This window comes from Sebastes fasciatus, chromosome 1 (genome assembly GCF_043250625.1).
Source record: "Sebastes fasciatus isolate fSebFas1 chromosome 1, fSebFas1.pri, whole genome shotgun sequence".
In the NCBI taxonomy this organism is placed as follows: domain Eukaryota; kingdom Metazoa; phylum Chordata; class Actinopteri; order Perciformes; family Sebastidae; genus Sebastes; species Sebastes fasciatus.
Genome location: NC_133795.1, coordinates 9,273,476 through 9,292,860, shown reverse-complemented (window position 1 = coordinate 9,292,860; position 19,385 = coordinate 9,273,476). Strand labels below are relative to the sequence as shown.

Here is a 19,385-nt window from a genome sequence, read left to right as displayed (position 1 = left end):
TTTTTAAATGTCCAGCTAAAGCCATAATGTAATTACAACTACTGTGTGACTGCATTTTTTAGTAAAATCTTTGTTTAATATTTGTCTTTGCAATTTTCTACACCACCCCTGGACAACTACACAAGTTCTGGTACCTCTAAAACCAGTAAAGCATAGAAAGTTAACCTGATTTAGTGAAGTGACAGAAATACACTCACTTCATTGCGTCTTACGTCATCGAGTGATTGGGATGCGTCATGACGTCATGCGGAAGTAAATCCAGCCAAGATGGCAGCGTCCTTCACAGGCATGTTTTGATGTTTTGAGTGTCAGACATGTTGAACAGTTGCACATTTTACGAGCTGCACAACTGACAAGAGCAGATATTTGAGAGCGGAACATGGAGAGACAAGAGTTCGTCGCGTCTTTAGTGGTGAGTTGGCAGTTTTGTGCACATGTTCGTGCTACAGTGTTGATATCTCTATCAACAAATCCTCTAATCTCACCAGTTCATCACTAAAGCTGTCTGTTACTGACAGTCTAAAGCCGACACACTGTGAGAGCTTGAGTTGTGGATATATTGTGTTCGTGTTCTGCATATAAGACACAAATATTATGTTATTATAAGTACTATTACACAGATAAAGCTAGACAAAAAGTGCTACTGCTAATAGCCTTTTTCTTTTGCTGTATGTACAACCAGCTTTATGTAAATATATAGGTAGGTAGGTAGGTAGGTAGTAACTTTATTTATCCAGAGGGAAATTCAAGTTTCCAGCATCACAGTTCCATAGTGCAAAACATTTTAGTAAAAAGACAGTAAAAAAGTTAGTAGTGCAAAGAACAAAGTACAAAAAAATATACCAGATATAAAAATACAAGGAGATGAAGAAAACTGTTAAAAGTGAATATAGTGCAGGGTAACAGCTGTGATACACAACTATTAAAAAAGTGAATATAGTGCAAAAGAGACTGTTAAAAGTGAATAAAGTGCAGGGTAACTCCAGTAGCTTTGTCTATGAAAGTGCACTGTGTGCATTATTATCTGTGAAATTACTATTTACAAAATGAGTAATATAATGTTATTGTGGAGCATCTCTCTGTGTGGAGTAACTGTGCATCTACCCTACCCGATTACAAGCCTGCCCCTTTTCAAATGACAAACCAAGACTTTTAATGTTATTCTAAAATAAATCCTATTTTCTTCTAAATAGGAAATAACCAAAATGTAAGTGGCAGAAGACATGTGCCTAGATATGACTGCTACTTTAGGTTCAAGATGTTTATTGTCACGCCGGTTATACAGGTACAATAGTGTGAGATGCTTTTTGCAGGGAAGCTCCATTAAAAATATTAAGTTACATTATAATTATAAAAGGAAATACTTTGCACAAGGTCATATTAAGAACATATACAGTATATACAGTATAAGATATATGATCGAGGTATTGCACTTGTTTATTGTACTTTTTGTGTGAGAAAGTGTCGTATGAATTATCTATTTAAAAGTCTGATGGCTTGGGGGGAAAAACGGTTCCTCAGTCTGCTGATGAGAGTCCTGGGGGTCCAGTATCTTCTACCAGAGGGCAGGAGGGAGAACAGGCCGTTGTGGGTGGGTGTTGTCCTTAATGACCCCCAGGGACTTACTGAGGCACCGCTGGGTGTACAGCTCCTGCAGGCTGGGCAGCTTGCACCCGGGGATGTGTTGTGTGTGTTAGGTGTGAACCTAAATGAGAACCTTTTGTGTTCCTTCACTGAAAATGGACTGTAATGAGACATAAGGAAGAGCAAAGGTATACCCTCAATGTAAAATGTAATTATATATGCTAGTCTAGTCAAGTCACGTTAATGATACATTTATTTATATAGCACTTCTCAAAACAGATGTTACAAAGTGCTTCACAAGACAATAAAAGCAGATAAATAAAGTAAAAAAAAATGGCAACTGCTAAAACAGAACGTCACAGAACATATCAATAATAATAAAAGTGGTAAAATGGTAGGACAAGTTGATGAAATAAATATACAGCATACATACATATAAATATACACATGCGTCCACAAACAGATGTTTACATACATATATTTATACCCAGTCTTATACTTATAGGAATGCTATCCTAAAAAAATAGAGCACATTTAAAGACCAAAGTGCTTTACAAAGAGATTAAAACACAGGAATGATCGAATAAAAAAACACTAACAGAAATAAGAGAGAATATAGGTAAATGTATAAAAGCATAGTGTATCTTGATAAAATCATAACACAACAGTATTGCACAAACAACAATGAAAAATTGTAACAATAAAAACCACAGCGTGGTCAGAATGTTTTCATGATGCTAAAGAAAAGAGATGGGTCTTTAGACGGGTTATAAAAGTATTGATGGAGGGGGAAGATCGAACTATTCCACAGTTTAGGGAAAACAACTGGAAATGCTCGATCGCCTTTGGTTTTTAACTGGGTGCACTGGGAGTGGAGAGAAGTGATTGGTTACCAGATCTGAGGGGTCGGGAGGTGGAATTGAGGACGAGCAGTTCAGAGATGTATCCTGGTGCCAGTTCATGCAGTGCTTTAAAAACAAATAAAAGAATCTTAAAATCAATTCTGTATTTCACTGGTAGCCAGTGAAGAGATGTTCTGCAATGACAAAGTGTAAATACTAAGACATAGTACAAGTGCAAATTTTGAGGTTCTTGTACTTCAGTACTTTTATTTTATATTACTTTATACTCTGTATACTTTGCTACTTTACCCGGCAGATTAAAGCCACTTAAATTTAAATTAATCTGAAATACAAAACACATGATCATGTTTATATACTATGATTCATTGTTATTGATTAATCTACCATCAGTATGTAATGTAGGTCAAATTAGCTCCACCTTGACCAGCTGAAACATAAAAAATGCTGCTTATACATTAAAGCAGAAGTAGACGAGATTGGAGCAAATATGATTAAAAAAAGTTATTTTTATAAAACGGTAGCGATATGACTATGTGACAGTAGTACATGAAACAGGTAACCTGAAAAAAATCCTGTGCCTCTGTGTCCTCCGGTGCTCCTAATGGCATCTGCAAGATTTCACAGACTTGAGGAAAACAAGCAGTGAGAGCTGATCTGAGGTCCGCTGTCCAGCTGCTGTCTATGAGAGCCGGCTGTCAATCACTCATGAACTCTGACCAAACGGTCAAACTAGGCAGCACTGATCAAATATGAATCAATATTATGTTACGTTAATGCCTATTTCTCTCCTCACATGTTCTCAGAATCGTCTTGTAGTGCACGGTTTAGCTGTAGAATGAGAACGTTTGTGTCGCCGCCGCCATTGTAAATCTGTTGAAGGAACGCCAAGTTCCGGTCACATGACCGGAGCACAGCCAATAGGAACGCTCTCTCAATGAAATGACCTGTGATTGGTCAAAGTCTCCCGTCACGGGCTAGATTTATTTAAAGTCTGAAAACAGAGCCATGAGGAGGAGCAGAAGTCTAGTTATCTCTCAGAACACTTGAATTACAATATGCTGAAAGGTTATTATGGAATTTCTGCCCAAGGCTGCCAAACATATGCTGCCTACTGCCACTTTAATGCATCAGTAATAATAATTCAATAATGTAACACAATGAAAGACAACGTTTAATAATTATGTACATTTAACTGAAAATATTTGTATTTGGTCATTGTGGTACTTCTTCTGTATTTATAGCCCCTCATTGTTTTGATTGTACGGCCTGCATTTGAACTGTTTTGGTTCATCCTGACCGTTCTCATCAGCATCGCTTACAGCAGCAACAGATATCGGTTTTCAGCAAAAAAAAGCTCAAATGAACCCCCTGCACACTACCTTGCCAGCAGACAGCCCAAGTTAGCAACCAGCTGGTGAACACAGGGGAGCATTTAGCAGCTAAAGAGCCAGATATTTCTCTCAGGAGTTGGTGTAGACCAAAACACATACATATGCCAGGTCAGAAGCATGACTCCAAATTATTCCTAATCTTGCCCCGTGTCTGCTCGATGTGTAAATAGGGAACAGCTTATATCAACTTTATGAGATGATAATATGTCAGTGGTGTTCGTTGCCCCCAAGTGGCCAAAAAACAATCAATTAATGCAAGTTAAGTGAAGTGTTCCACCACTGGTGTTATAGAGTGTGTAATGCTGCATTATGTCTCACGAAGTGATTGTGTCTCCAGGCGGGCGGCTGTGCGGGGATGTGTGTGGATCTGACCCTCTTCCCCCTGGACACCATTAAGACCAGACTGCAGAGTCAGCAGGGCTTCTACAAGGCAGGGGGCTTCAGGGGCATCTACGCTGGAGTCCCATCTGCTGCTGTCGGCTCCTTCCCCAATGGTATGACGCTCATTGTGATAGCAGGATATATGATGGGAAGGTCCACTGTTCATTGTTGTTTGTAATTGATGTTCACACCAAACAACCAAGATTCTTCTTTGTGTGGGTGGGGTTGATTCAGAGACCTAACCTTACACTGTGTTGATCATAATATGTCCACAAAGTTTCTGTTTGTGTTGGGTGATTAGAGCCTCTTTTAGCTGCTACACGTTCATTTATTTTGTTTCCTTGCCTGAAGTCACAGCACAGAGACACTTTGTGGACTTTTGTTGTTTTGTGGATGGATCAGTTTAGTAGTTCAGTCAAAGTTGATTTCTTTGCTTTGTATTGTAGCATCAGGCAGGCACTCAAGTGATCCTGTTCTTCATTTATTTCTTGACGAGATCATCCTCACAGACTATTTTTGTTTCCATCTTTTGAGGAAATTTACTTATGGTAATGTTCGATGACAAGAGTAACGAGGACCCGGAGTTTAAAATTGACTTTTTTGAGGACATAATTTTATTAGAGTCAGATTAATATGGTGGAACCTTAAAATGATTGATGCTCCGAGGCTCCTCTTTAAATGGTTTTAATGTAGCTGCCTAACCGAGATTGCTTCGTGAGTAGACTGCTCAAAACAAAAAGTTTCGTTCAACCCTTCGGTGACACTCGAGTGTCAGTTTCTACACAGCAATGCATCCATAAACAAACTTTCTATATCATATATATATCTATATGATTGCAAATGCACCAAGTCAATCTGTTATTTCAACTACATTTGTAGGCCTTTGAATGGACTAAGTTATAAATACATTAAATATAACTTCAAGTCAGACTTGCGATACAAACTTATTTACCTGTGGAATAAAGCTTTCCTTTGAGTGACTATAATGTAAAGACTGACTTAGATAGCCTGTCGCGCAATGCATTATGGGTGAAATAAGACAGTTCACAGAAGAGAAAACATGGCAGATACAACAGCGACACCAAGTATGGGAGAAAATAACAGAAAAGGTAAACAGCATAAATGTAATGGTTGTTAGAACCGTTAAAGGTGTTCAGAAACCAATTAAGAATATGGTATAAGAGTCCAAAAATGTAATGGATAAACAGTTGAACAATTAAACAGTTAACTAACTGACCTTCTAACAGATTGTTACCATTACAACAAGGCTCTCACATCAGGCTTAGCCAGGGGGAGCGGTGGCTAACTTGCTTTATGCTAATTAAGTATGCTTAATTAGACTAGTCTAACCTGACAATCTAAGATCAGTCTAAGGCCAAGACTAGTCTTAAACTAAGTTTATGCAACTGGCCCACTGGTATTTGATAATCAATAGACATTCATTCAATCAAACAGTTGCACAAATCTATTGACTATTTAATGAGTCAGTCAGTATGACTAAGCCCTTTTCATGTGTATATCAGAGAGAGACTGATAAAGACGAGATGTTGGGAGTCATAAGTTTGAATATAATCCAATATGTTTGCTGCAGTTTGCAAATTAATTCAACACTTTTTTGCAGGATGAATTTGTGTGACTAATGGGAGTAAGAAAGAACTGACCTCTCTCCGCATGACACACACTTAACTTTCTTAGCTTTTACCTCAATTGTCCATGCAGACAGACAGACACACACACACACACACACACACACACACACCCGCTCACACCTCAGTTTCTCCCCTGTCAGTGGTAGTGAGGGATATTAATTGCTGTATGCTGGTTGACTAATGGGCCTTAAATGGCTGTGGTTCTGCTTGGTTTCAGCCGCTGCTTTCTTTGTCACCTACGAATGCACAAAATCCCTGCTCGGCGCTGGCGGAGCGCTAGCAGCCCCGCACGTGGCACCTGTCACTCACATGCTGGCCGCCTCCCTGGGAGAAATAGTAAGTCTTCCTGTCCCTCATTCTCACAAACTTTTTCACTCCACTTTCACTCTGCGAGTACACTTTGAAGTCCCGTTTATTTGTGTAGGCTTAATTCATTTGTTCTATTCTTAGAAGGCCAGCTGCCTTATGCACTTGTTGTTGCTCTTCCACGCACTCGCTCTTCCCTTTTTGTTTCTTTCCCACCGCTGTAAGTCCCAAATGAACACTACTAACGTTATTGCCTTTTAAATTTCATCTATTAAAGGGGGCCTCAGGAGGACGGGGGGTGAGTTTGCGGTTTTGGCTGTAGGCCCCTAGGGTCCAGCTGGGTGAGTCAAGGGGGCTTCCTCAGGACTGTCCCAGCATTTCCGCCACTAGCTGGGTAAATAAGATGTCATTACTGCCTATTTACTCATCTACTTTCCCAGCTCAGGCCCCCAGACTCTGCCAATTTAGTTTGGGGAATTCAGGCTTGAAACCAACGAGGAGCAGCGCAATTTCCTCAGTCCATCCTGTCCCAATCACTCGCAGTGAAGCCATATGGGGGCCACGCGTATTCACATTGGCATGAAGGGGGGGTAGAGGGATTGGGGGGGGTATGGAAAGAGGAATGCCCCCCTGCTATACCACCGTGGCTTTCTTCAAAACACCAGGTTTTTAGTATTCATGGCTTTTGGATGGATGTGATTTAGCCAAGTTTTGCATGTTTATGAAATGGGATTATTCCACATGGGGGGGTGCTCACTGTGCTCCAGTTTATCCGTGTCTCACAGAGTTGAGAAGAGGACACACGTTACTCTTATATTAGCACAAATTCAATAAGAGTTGTTTTTATACTCCGCTTGTCACAATCAATGTAGCAGTTATTTGCAGATACTGCAGGAACATAGCTATTAACAGTGTGTGCACATTTTGTCTATGGCGCAGAGTCCAGATGAGTGTGAAAGGTGAGGCTGAGGTTGCGGCTACCTTTAACCCCTTCCCCGCTGTTCTGGATTTGAGCACATCAAAGGCACAAATCCTCCGAGTGGAGCTGAGCAGAGCAGGGGGCGGTATCCCACCGCACTCTGGCAACTGGATACGTCTTGTTCAAAGAGAGTAATCTTCAGGCTTATCCATGAAAGGCCTACCCTAGTGCTGCCCCGAGTGGTATGCAGGGCCTAAACGCCCGCACCGTGATGCAATCGCTGACATATGATTCTGTGTCTCCTCAGTCGTTGCTAATGATTTTTAATTAAAAGTTATCGCACTGAGGTTCTTACATAAGCTTGACTGAGTTTTGGCAAAAGGGGGTGAGATATACTTGTTATGTCTAGTTCTGAAACAAGTAGTTGATTAATCGCTTGCTCAATTGATAGAAAAAGGTATCGAATCAGCAGGATTTTCTTCTTTTCTCCCTTTTGACCTTGGACAGCACAGACAATTGACCCTTCGCTAAGCCCCTCCCTAGAACGGCCACTGTCTGATCCTACGTTAGCAACCGTAACTAGGCGCAGGAGGACTGAAAAGCTTTCAGTGGTGTGTATGTATATGTGTAGATATCCTCAAAGTTTAGAGGGGAGTGGCGTATTGTTTTGGGCTTTCCAAAGCCAAAAACGCAAGACAAGCGATGTCTGATATGGATTTTGGACATTGTTGTTTCTGTATGATGTTGGTCCTTCACGTGAGGTGTCAAGACTTGGGGTGTCTGACGCTTTCATTGGGACCGGTGAGCTTTTCCACTTCATTTTAATTTCAAAAATGGCCACTCCACGTTGTTGAGATGAGATCAGTTGTGTCTAGAAGGTAAATCCCAAGTTGCGAAACTCTCGCGAGATGGTTACAGTTAGGCATTGACCTCGAATGGTTAAGGTTATGATAGGTCGTCGGGCAGCAAGTCTTGCAAGAGTTTTTGCATGTTTATTACCTTCTAGACACGACAGATGAGATCAGACTCTCTCTGTAAGGTTCTTGCTCAGAGGTTTAACTCACCATTTCTCCTTTTAGTCCTTCTCATGCTCTGAAAGAAGACAGCCTTCTTACCTGCTGCCTCTTTATTATCTACTTTGTGACTGTAAAGGTTGTGTTTTGTTATATTTCAGTGCAGAAAGTAATTATGTGGCAGACAGCTTCATTTGGCAGTTTAAGTTCAGTCACTCAATCATGAACTTTATTGTCATTATACAAGCATAACAAAATTGTAGTTACTCTCAAATGGTGCATTGTATTAAAAAGACTAAACACATATTTACAAGGAATACATAAGGCACGAATGAGAGGAAAGATCAGTAATAAATATCAGTGATTAAAAGATGCAGTATCGGAGCAATATAGATATAAAAATATAAGCAATATGAGTATAATACAATAACGCAAACATACAACTAATGAGCGTGCAAACATCAGCAGCAAAAGTCCAGTAAGGGTGCAGTGTGGCAGCACATCAGTCTTGTCCCCCTGAGGAGATGTCAGTAGTGCCACAGCTCTTTCTCTTATTTGGCTATATATGACAAACACAGAGTTCTTCTTACCTCAGTCCACATCTGAATAGTTAAACACAAACCACATTGTCAACATGAAGGCAAATGCAAACCAGACTTTCTTTGGCATTATGTTTCATCTTCCACCTTGCATTACACGTTCTGTTGTGCCAGTATAAGACAGGGTTGTTTGTTTTCATCGTGTTTCTCTGTTGCTCCTCCACCTGCTCGTCTCTCTCTCTCTCTCTTGTTGGGAGCAGCTGTGTGTGGGCCGGCTTTGACACACAGGAACTTAAAGAAGAAGAAGAAGCAACTTGTTCTTTGGTCCTTGTCTGACTTCCCCGTTCCACCCCTTCATCAGCCCATGATCCTTCCCCCAGGAGTCCATTTAGTTGTGTTTCACCAACTGTTTCCACTCAGCAACATTCACAACAGAAGCTTTATGGGACTTATTGCTTTGCTAATCCTATCCCCAAGCCTCCCTCTATCTATGATGCGCTCGACTTGGCACAAACTTACTAGACGTGGACTTCAGTCAAAGTGTATTATGATCATACCAGAGGGAGTTGCAGCTCAGCATTTATACTGCTGTAAGTATGAGATGGGAATGGAAAGAAAGGAAAGAGTATACGCACTTAAATCTCAGCAATCGTTGAGCCTTCGGTCAAACAGATGTTCATCCAAGAGGAGGAGGAATAGTTACGCATATACAGTAAGACCAAGCCTCATCACGGTGATCACCATATGTGAAATACGTGTGAGAAATTACAGGAATTATAATTTTTTGTTTTAAAGTTCAAGACCTAAATAAGTTCTTTCATTAGATTCACAATCACAGCTGGTGGAAATATGTACTTTAAAGCACGGTCCGAAATGCCATGCGCCAAATGCGGGTAGATTTTTCCGTTTGGCGAGTAGATCTCGGAAGGTTATCCGTCACACTGGCGGGTAAACGTTTGCACCAAAATCATAGTATAAAAAAACCTATGCTTGGTTAAACTGAGTCTGTTTACTGCTGAACCCCGAAAAGGTGGTGATTTTTTTTGTTGAACTCTGGACTCTTTATTTTTGTTGAATATTAGTTGGACTTGCATTTGATTATCTTACACTTAATTCCCCAGATCCACTTTGTTTGAACCAATCCGACAGCAGCCAATCAAGTTGCAGGAGAAAACTATGAAGAACTAACGTTACATTACTGAGCGCCAGTTTGCGTCAGACAGTTACTCTGTTGTTAAAATGGCATTACATTTGGTGAAGAGCACATTATGACTTGTTTAGGACTCCAAACTCAAAGTTTAGGACTTGACTTGGGACTTCAGTGCAAAGACTTGAGACTTGGCCTACTTGTGATTTACAAAACAATGACTTGGTACCACAAAAAAAATAGATACCACCCAAGCCTTGTATTCAGGCTTGAATTGATTAACCGTCAATATATTTACATTATTTTGCTTTACATTTTGCTCTGGTCTCTTCTCTAAGTTTGTATTCAACATAATACCGTATTAGCTCAATGAAATGTACTAAAACAAACGTATATGTGACACATAAAGGCAATTTATTATTTTGGCTGGTGAAAGATATGCTTGGGTAGTGGATTTTTTCATCTACCAGTCCCTTTTGGCCGGTGAGTCAAGACGTTAATTTCAGACACTGCTTTTAAGAATACAGATATAAAGCAGATGGTGATCTTCAAATGTCATAATTAATGCTGTTTCTATATGAAGCCACTCAACGTCAGCTTTAACTTGTAAACAGAAGCAGCACAGACAGAGACAGGGAAGACAGAGAGGAGGACAGTCATAAGTTGTAGACTGAAAGAACGAGAGAGGGTCAAGACAATGAGAGAAATTTCCCCCCGCCTGGTGTTTGTGTGAGTGCGGTGGTGGGACGCTCCCATAAAGAATGTGTAAGCTGATGGCGTCTGTCAGGCTCTAGCAGGCTGTTATCCAGCCATTAGATCAGATTTATCTTCATTCCCATTCGTGCGACGTTTGCCCTGAAAGCTCATTTGTCAAGGCCAGGCGGCGGGTTTCTTTCGCATCTATAAACCCCCCCTCCTCCACCACCACCACCGCCACCGCCACCTCACCGCCACACGTCTGTAGGAGGATGTACTGGAAAATACAGTGTGACATGACAAGATGGGGGGGGGGGACAGCGAGAAGGAGGGAGCAGGAGGGAGGAGTTTTTGGGGGTAGAAACTGGCAGCCACTTAACTTGGCACTGAGAAATAATCCATGCATCGCCTTCGAGCAGCGCCACGCTCTGTGATTTATTGGCTGTTGTTTCAAAGTTGGAGACGCTCAGCGTCCTCATCTCTTCCCTTTTTCTCCATGACCTTTTTTCTCCCATCTCTTCCTTCCTTCCTTTGTCGACCCGCATTTCAGTCGTTCTTGGTACCATGATATGTTTCCAGGACTGGGCGTGTGATCGAAGTCATGGGAATTTGGTACTGGTACCTGTGATGGTACATAATGTACTCTGCTGTCTTTCAGGGGCAGGGATGTAGAGATGTAGATTATTGTGTATTTGATGTGACATTGAGTGGGAAAGCACTATTTTTCCACCTTAGATTAGTGTAACAGCAGATGTAACGGTGATTTAGAGTAGGGGTTCCTAAACTTTTTCACATCAGGGACCTTTAAACTGACACAAATTTGACCACAGATTTTGTCACAGGGTTCCCCATCTGATAGGATTTTGGCTTTTAGATGCTTTATTACAGAAAGTGTATGAAAAACTGGATTAATTACATGTGTGCAATGGATAGCAGTAGTCCCAAACAGGGCTAATGAATTGATGACATTAGCAAGAAGCTATCGTTTAGCTGCCTAGAGCGCAATCACTACTGTTTAATCTTTTCTATATTCTTTGCTTTGCAACCATCCCCAATTCCAAGCTGTTCTGCGGTCACCTGCCACAATCCATCTTTAAATTCAGCATCTCTATTATTCTGTATTATCTATTAGTATTCTTTACTTTGTTTGTCGTAAAGTGCTTTGTGCTGGGAGACGAAGTGAATGTTTATCAGATGCCTTATTGGATGATGACTTTCACGGATGGTGGCTCTGAGTGGTTTGACGGATGCGAAAAAAACGCAGAAAATCGAACCTGTTCAGAAAACTTTAATGAACACACAACATAAGGTCGTATTTATTTTTAAACGTGCGTCAATTTCCGCCGAAAAATACAGACTTGGTGTGCAAATGCCTTTAATTACGGATGGAATTATAGTTAAAGTAAATGATGCCTCTTTTTGCTTGTAACCCCCTCAAAGACCCCTGGGGGTCCCCGGACTCCACCGTGGGAACCACTGTTTTAGAGCATGTTTACTTCCACTTATTGCATCATGATCGATATCAGCTGGAGTTATTTTGTTTATTAGTTTGGGTATTGTTACAATTAAGCTAAAGTTAGGTACATTTTCCAGTTGTTGTGTAACTGCCGCATTTTCTCTTTGGTAAATTGTCTGTTTTGGTGAATGTAGTATATTTAATGACAAATAAATCCAAATAAATCCAAATAATTGAGGCCCATAACAGTTGTTGCAGGCTGTTTGTTTTTCTTACCTGCTGTCTCTTTATGACGCCAAATGGTAATCCACTTCCTGATTGACTGACCGCTGTGTCCTGACGGCCGTGAGCGGTAAAAGAGGGATGTAGCAAAGGAGGGGAGGACGGAGGGATGTAATGACTCAATCTGCGGATTGATTCGCCGGCTATGCCCATAATGTTTCGTGAGTCTCTGCTAATTTCCCATTCCTTACCGTGGTTCGCCCATGATTGAGCGCCAGCGCCTTACCTTGTTGTCTGGCGGCCCGTGCTGGAAATTGAAAACACGCTCTGTCATTTGGATAAACAACAACAGGCCAAGAGAAACTGAAAGGCTCCAATCAGAGGCTGTCAGCCTCCTAATTAACGCTGCTTGACGAATCCAGCAGCTTGTAAATAAAGATGAATGGTAGCAGGAATTTAAAAAGACTGCCAGTGGGTTTATAATAAGTTTACTAGCAGAGGAAAGCATTGAGAATGAATGGCAAGAAAAGTAGGTGAAGAAAACCTGACAGCCCTCCCTTTAACGTGAGGTAACAAGCCTGACTTGTAATGAGGGACTTCTACTGTGCCTTTCATTCTTTTGTTTGTTCTTTCTTTCAAAATGTGATGACATACGACCTCTACATCTCAACACAGGATATGACTCCTTTTTAAGCCCCAGCCGTATTTCATCACGCCCTGATTTATCCCCATTGTTCCCCCATTTTCTGCCGTTTCCAGAGATCTGAAATGGCTTCGGAGGCGGCGCACTTTATCTTCTATCCACTCAACATCACTCTCCCCACCTCTAGGCGTGCAAATTACTCCCAAATAAACAATGTCCCTAATTTATTTGGTATAATCTCTGGCTCATTCTGCCTTCCCCTCTGCAGTGACAGGAGAGGAAAGGCCGTCTCAACTCCGGGCCCCCCATCCAATTACGTCAGTAATTACTTGTCATAGCCACTTTCTTCCTATTTAGCTGCCTTATTCTGGTCCTTTGGAGAATTGGTTTGGGGGAAAACATGATGTACATTGTATTATAAATGGTAACTTGACCAAAGGGAGGGCAAATGAGATCTCTGAGATGGAAGCAGCCAGCTTAGTTATCGCAGGGAGGTGATGCAGGCGAACGTTTGGCCACTTGGTGGTACTGTTGCACCACGGTTAGGTTGCAGCTAGACTGTGGTCATACTCACCTGAAATACCAATAAGAATTGCCCTGAATTCTTCACAGACGCTCATTCAAGTCTTTTGTTTTTGCTCCTATGTACAGAGAATGAGCTTTATGTGCTCATTGTGTATTGAAAAGAGGAAGAACCTGCAGCAAAAGTGATGCAGTGAAGGTCGAAACAAAGCTGAGAAATGGCGCAAATAATAATCAATAGTCAATAGAGATACGGAGCCAGAACTCCCGCCTGTTTGTTTGTAAAGTCTTTTACAATTCAGTCTGTGATTTCACTTGACTTCCAGGACTGCTGACTTATCCCTTCTCCTTTTGTGCTCCACATATATTCACGTTCTTGCTCGTAAGGTGTCCTTGGCGTCTGGCAGAGGAGACGAGTGGCTGACAGACGTGAGCCCTCTAACAGCTGTCAGCGTAGCCTTCTCCCCCTTCGCGGAGTACGGCAATAGAGCCTTATCCTCCAGGGCCCATCACCTCTAAAACTTCTGATGGGGCCCCGACGCTAAATCAGTATGGATAGCTGAATGGAAAGGGGTGCATTTTATCTTTATTGCAGTGCCTGCATCACTCTTTCTCTTTGCTCCACTCCCCACATCACGCCGCCGTGGCGAAGGGTGGCACCGGCAGACTGGCATCTGTATGACCGAGGGGAGTCACAGCGAGGGGGCGGCTCACCAATCGCTCTGTAAGATTGCTTGCCGTTAGCCGGTATTTCCGCTCCGATGCAGGATAAATGGGAAAATCAAGTCGCCAGGTGGGCAGCTGTGCCTGCCTGCCTGCCTTTAGGGCGATGGGAGTTATGAAGCATAAATATTCATGTCTATCTTCACTAGCTGTTGGCAGTCCATATTTTTGTTGACATATGGTGGATGGGTTGGAACTTGTTGCGGGGAGTGTGGTTACTGAGGTGTGCATGTGTGTGTGTGTCTGGATCTCTCGGTGTGTTTGATGGAAGCGCGTGTTCTTTGGACACAGATACACAGTCGGCCTGATGACCTTTTTACCTGTTGCTCAGGTGTCATGTCTGCTGTGTTTACTGGTTTGTTAATTGGCCCGATTGGGCGCTAACTAAAGCACTCGTTAGCCTGCCAGCTCCATGTAATTGCTCTCCTCAGGTCGTGCCATACCAATGGCCACCTGCCATGTAGAAAGATACACAGGCTAGTGTCATTTACAGCAAAAGGGCACCTGGGGGAAGTGGTGTGGAGTCTCTGCTGACACACCTACCAGCACCAGATGGACATCAAAAGCCCTTTAGAAGGAACTACAAACTGTTTACCCGTGCTGTTTCCCTCCTGTAGGTGGCATGTCTGATCCGGGTGCCCACAGAGGTGGTCAAACAGCGGACCCAGGCTTCTCCCTCATCCACCACCTACCACGTCCTGCTGACTACAATCAAAGAAGAGGTACACAGCAGGCTTAGGATAACTCTGGTTTATTACAACTTTTTTATCTGTGGTTTTGGCCATCTTTCCTATCAGTAATACGCATAGACTGTATATATAGATGGACGACGCGTCTCCACTTCCTCCCACTGTACAAAAGTGAAGCCAAATTATCAAGGATATGGTAGCGGGAGCCAGGGAAACAAGGTCCCGCCCACACACCAGCCTGAGCCAATCAAAAGCCGAGCATTGCCGCAGCTTGCTAGCATGAGCCACTTAGCTGCTACGTTAGCACTACGGTAGCTGTTTTGCTAGAAAGACACAAAAACTAACTAACCATAATATCTCTAGAACTACGTGCTATGACGGTTATGGAAAGTTGAAGTGACATCTCCTCTCTCGTACAATTCCCGAGCCTCTGGCTCCGCGACTACTTCCCTCAGAGCAGCTGTCAATCATAACGTCTCATCCCCTTTAAATAGCATCAAATAACTAGTTAAAACCAAACTTATAAGAAAAATTAACACTTAAACATACATCAGCATGATACAAACTACCTAAAATGACAGAAACCATCTTTGGAAAAAATGTTTTTGACGCAAATTTTGACTTTTTGTTTAACCCATGTCCCATTCGCCAACATAGAAGGGGCGGGCTTTATGACCTATACTGCAGCCGGCCACCAGCTCGAGATGTTTTGGCTTCACTTTTGGGGAGCTGTCATGTCGTCCATCTTTATACACAGTCTATGGTTATAAAAGAAGCTTTTAGATCCTCCGATGTGTGCTTTGGTTGAAGCACAACGACACTTTAATCCTAACCCAGCTCTCAGCACTTATGTAAGAATGGTAGAAATGAAGGCCAAAACTACGAAAATAAGAACAAAGTTATAATGAGGTTGAATTACTTATTATTAAAAACATGTTTCAATAATGTTATTTCACAGATTAGTTAAAAAAAGCTTTTTATATGGTCGCAAAATAAATACTTTCTTGTGCTGATGAATAAATATTCATGGTTTGTTAAAGGAAAGCATTTTTCTATTTATTGAATCAAATTCAAATCAAGTGTATGTCTGTGATTGTAATAAATGTGTGTCCTGTTGTGTTCTCTCTGAGCAGGGTTTCCGAGGCTTGTACAGAGGATACAGGAGTACGGTTCTCAGAGAGGTAGGATTACTTCAGATGTTTTTTACTCTCTCACCTCTTCATTCTTTTACCTCAGTTGGTCCGTCAGTCCACATCACAACCAATAAGATCGCACACTTGCTATGTCTGGTAAAGTTTAGTTTTCAGGCAATTTGCGAAGCCCATCTGACAGGTTCTATTGAAATCCAGTTTATACTAAAGACAATTACTAGACTCATTGAAGGCCTCGTAGTGAATTGTTTTTGATAGGCTGGACGAATATTGAGGCTTTCCACTCTTCTGACTGATCACATTTTAATTTCTCTCGGGTTGGAAATATTGATTTACAGTTTTTTTTCATCTCGTTCAATTACTTATGCAAGATCCTCTCCCTCCTATTAGAAGTACATCTGATTAATTAATGCAATTAGTTTTGTTATAAATGCAAAACAAAACACGGATAAATGAGCAGCGGGCTGCACTCCCTTGATGGCCGCTCACCTTTTTGTAATGAAAATGCCGCTCTGGTTCTTTGATTCATGATCCTCAGTTTAATTGAACCTGCACTAAATAATTGTAGCTGTATAGATCCCTCACTTTTAGCTCCCCGCCCCGCCTGAGAAGTTTCAATAGAGGTGGAAAAGAAAATGAGAAAGGGAGGCTGAGACGGAGAAAGAAGTATATGAAGGTGACACTTGTCTTTCCATCCTTTTTTTTTGGGAAGGTGGGTGAGGGTGTAATCTAGTCCCCTCCGCTGTGCTAGCCTGTACTTATTTTCTGCCTCACTAAACTGATGTTATTCACGCAAATTCCATCTGGACAGCCGGGGAAAAAAAGGACAACAAGACACTGTGATTTCTCCGAGGGGCTCTGAATAAATGAATACATTTGGAGGCTGGCGCACGGCCTGTGTGCATACTAACACTGGCAGATGAAACGCAACGGTGGCGGCGGGGATTTGGGGCAACGGGAACGGCGAGGGATGCTCCGCGGTGATTGGCTTTGACGTGTGTCAGGAAGGTAATTCATTTTCTCTCGGCCTCCTTCGCTATCCGCCTATCTCCCTCCTTTGGACAAGCGACCCTGTCAAGATAAGTTTGTTTATGTGGTACGGCGTGGCGCCTCCCCTCCCCCCCTCGCTGGCCCACTAATTGGGGTCCTCTCTGTGCTATATATTCATTAGGGTTCAGAAGGCATTATCACATTAGTGCAGGATGTGTGAGGATGGACCACGGCTTGAAAGGTTGGAGTGGAGGTGTGACTGATTTGGTGATGCGGTTCACATTGTAGCACCAATCCACATCCAGATCATCATACCTAACCAGTGAGCAACCTCTGGGTCTGAAAAGTGAAGCCAATGTGGAAGTGGCTCAAACTTGCATTCTTTCTAATAGCCAGCGACTCCTCTGGTTGCAACAAGAAGTCTGATTGTATAGAAGTCTATGAGAAAATGAGCCTACTTCTCACTTGATTTATTACCTCAGTAAACATTGTAAACATGAGTTTATGGTCTCAATCACTAGTTTCAAGTCTTCTTCAATACAGCATGATGTTCATTGAGTAAATTATGGTCCCATTTAGAGTCAAATAGACCATAAAGCAAGGTATGCTTTAGGGCGTGGCTACCTTGTGATTGACAGCTCGCTAATACGCCGTTGTCCAGTCTGGGAGTTGTCTGCGTTTTCGTCTTACAACTTTAACCCTTTCACAGTGTGTTTTCAGTTCATGAAAGTTAAGTATAACCTTTTGGTTGCCTAAAAGCGTCTCATTCAGCATTCGGTTGTACTTAGCTCCATCCTCTCTAGTCACTTCTGGTTGCAAAGAACCAAGATGGCGACGACCAAAATGCCGAACTCGAGGCTTCAAAACGGCAGTACACAAACCAATGGGTGACGTCCTCTTCTTATATACAGTACAGTCTATATACCTAACCAGAACAAGTTGTAAATGGTGATGGTCGATTTTACACAGCGTACTCCAATAATGCCCTAAGTTTTATTCAAACACTGGACTATTGACTAATAGGCATTCAATTCTTTTTTCTTTTGCACCACATTAATCTCTACCCTCTTTCCTTAAAAGAAACTGTCAAATTGTCTGCTGTGTCGGCACCTTTTGGGTTCCGGCTGAATAGAGCATGAAATCAATGAGATTCAGATTGTGGTGTATAAAATTGTGCTGTGAAAAATGACTTAATTCAACTCTGAAAAAAAAAAACACAGCCTTATTAATGAACATCAGCAAGACTTTGTTCAGGATTTTAAGTAACAGTACACTCGTTTCATAAGATGTTCATCTTGTCTGGGTGTTAATTTGTATTAATTGATTGAAAATACAATCAACCCAGACTCCTATTTATATTTAATCGATCATGGTGATGCCTGCCATTTTGACAGGATCCCCTATTTCACGCTCTAACAGGACACCCCAACTTTCTCCTTTTGGATAGTACCACCTTTCACCACTAGATGGCATGCTAAGATTATCACTGCCTCAGATGTTTGTGTCTGACTTTCTCTCATTTCACTCCTTCTGTACTTCCCCCTCTCTTTTTTTCTCTGCTCCCCCATCACACCAATCCAGCTTTATGACATTTATGAGCAGCAGTCACCGCACTGAAAATGATGGCCTTTTTTTTAATGGCGAGCCCTGTATTTTTCTGATCTGAAGCGCTGTGAGGTGATCTCGGATTTGATCTAAACTGCTCCAATTTGAGTTTGAGTAATGGGCCTGAGATGGGTTATTAGATAGTAATTTAGTAATGTGGTGGTATGGGGGCTGCGGAGGGGTCGGTGTAAGTGAAGCTGACAGCGTCCGACACAGTCGACTGAAGAGCATGAAACACCGTCTGATTGGCTACACAGCATACGAACACACTACATATATCTCATGCTTGTGCTCTTTCACCTAAAGCCACTTTATCTAAATCCATTTACACATATTTAAGTGGGTAAGCACACAGACAAGGGAGGTAATTGAGCTAGCTAAATGAGAACGATGAAAAACGTGTTCCTGCTCTTCCCTTCTTATCGGTGTTATGTATATTTTTCTTGAGCCAGCCTCTGAATCAGCCTTATAGTTTCCTCCCGCCCAACAGCTGGGACCTGGCAACCAGAGGTACGAGATCTGGCGGTAGGGCTTATGAAACACCTCTCCATCCAGGACCCTCCCCACCACATCTCTGCTTCCTCTTTATCCTTCTCCTCTTCAATCCCCAGTTGATCCCTTCTCTGCTTCCTCCATCAGGGGGTTTGGCTGTAAGGAAAGAGTTGCTGAATTGGATTTTAACTACTACCAACAGGCCAAATTACATCGCTGATACTTTGGGATTTCTGCAGTACTGATTTTATGGTTTTTAGTGATCAGATTCAAGTTTGTCGAGGGCTGAGTTTGAGCAACAGATGGGTGGGTGACAAATTAAAGGAAAACCAACGTTAAGTGTTTTAGTAAGGCAACGTTGGGCCACCACAAACCTCCAGATCAACTTCAGTCCTTCACTTGGA

The 19,385-nt window shown here is 42.0% G+C and overlaps 1 protein-coding gene across 3 annotated transcripts in view; it reads left to right on the top strand.

Moving 5' to 3' along the window:
- The first annotated feature begins 223 nt into the window (after window positions 1–223).
- Window positions 224–19,385, top strand: part of slc25a26 (solute carrier family 25 member 26) — a 76,653-nt gene continuing 57,491 nt past the window's right edge. For 2 of the 3 annotated variants that reach the window (XR_012591628.1, XM_074617722.1), the window contains exons 1-5: window positions 224–412; window positions 4,176–4,332; window positions 6,086–6,204; window positions 14,672–14,776; window positions 15,877–15,924. Coding sequence is in view for 2 of the 3 variants with exons in the window: in XM_074617722.1 (XP_074473823.1) it covers window positions 380–412; window positions 4,176–4,332; window positions 6,086–6,204; window positions 14,672–14,776; window positions 15,877–15,924 (462 nt within the window). In the remaining variant the exon portion in view is untranslated. The remainder of the gene's footprint in view (window positions 413–4,175; window positions 4,333–6,085; window positions 6,205–14,671; window positions 14,777–15,876; window positions 15,925–19,385) is intronic. The other variant, XM_074617638.1, reaches the window with a different exon arrangement.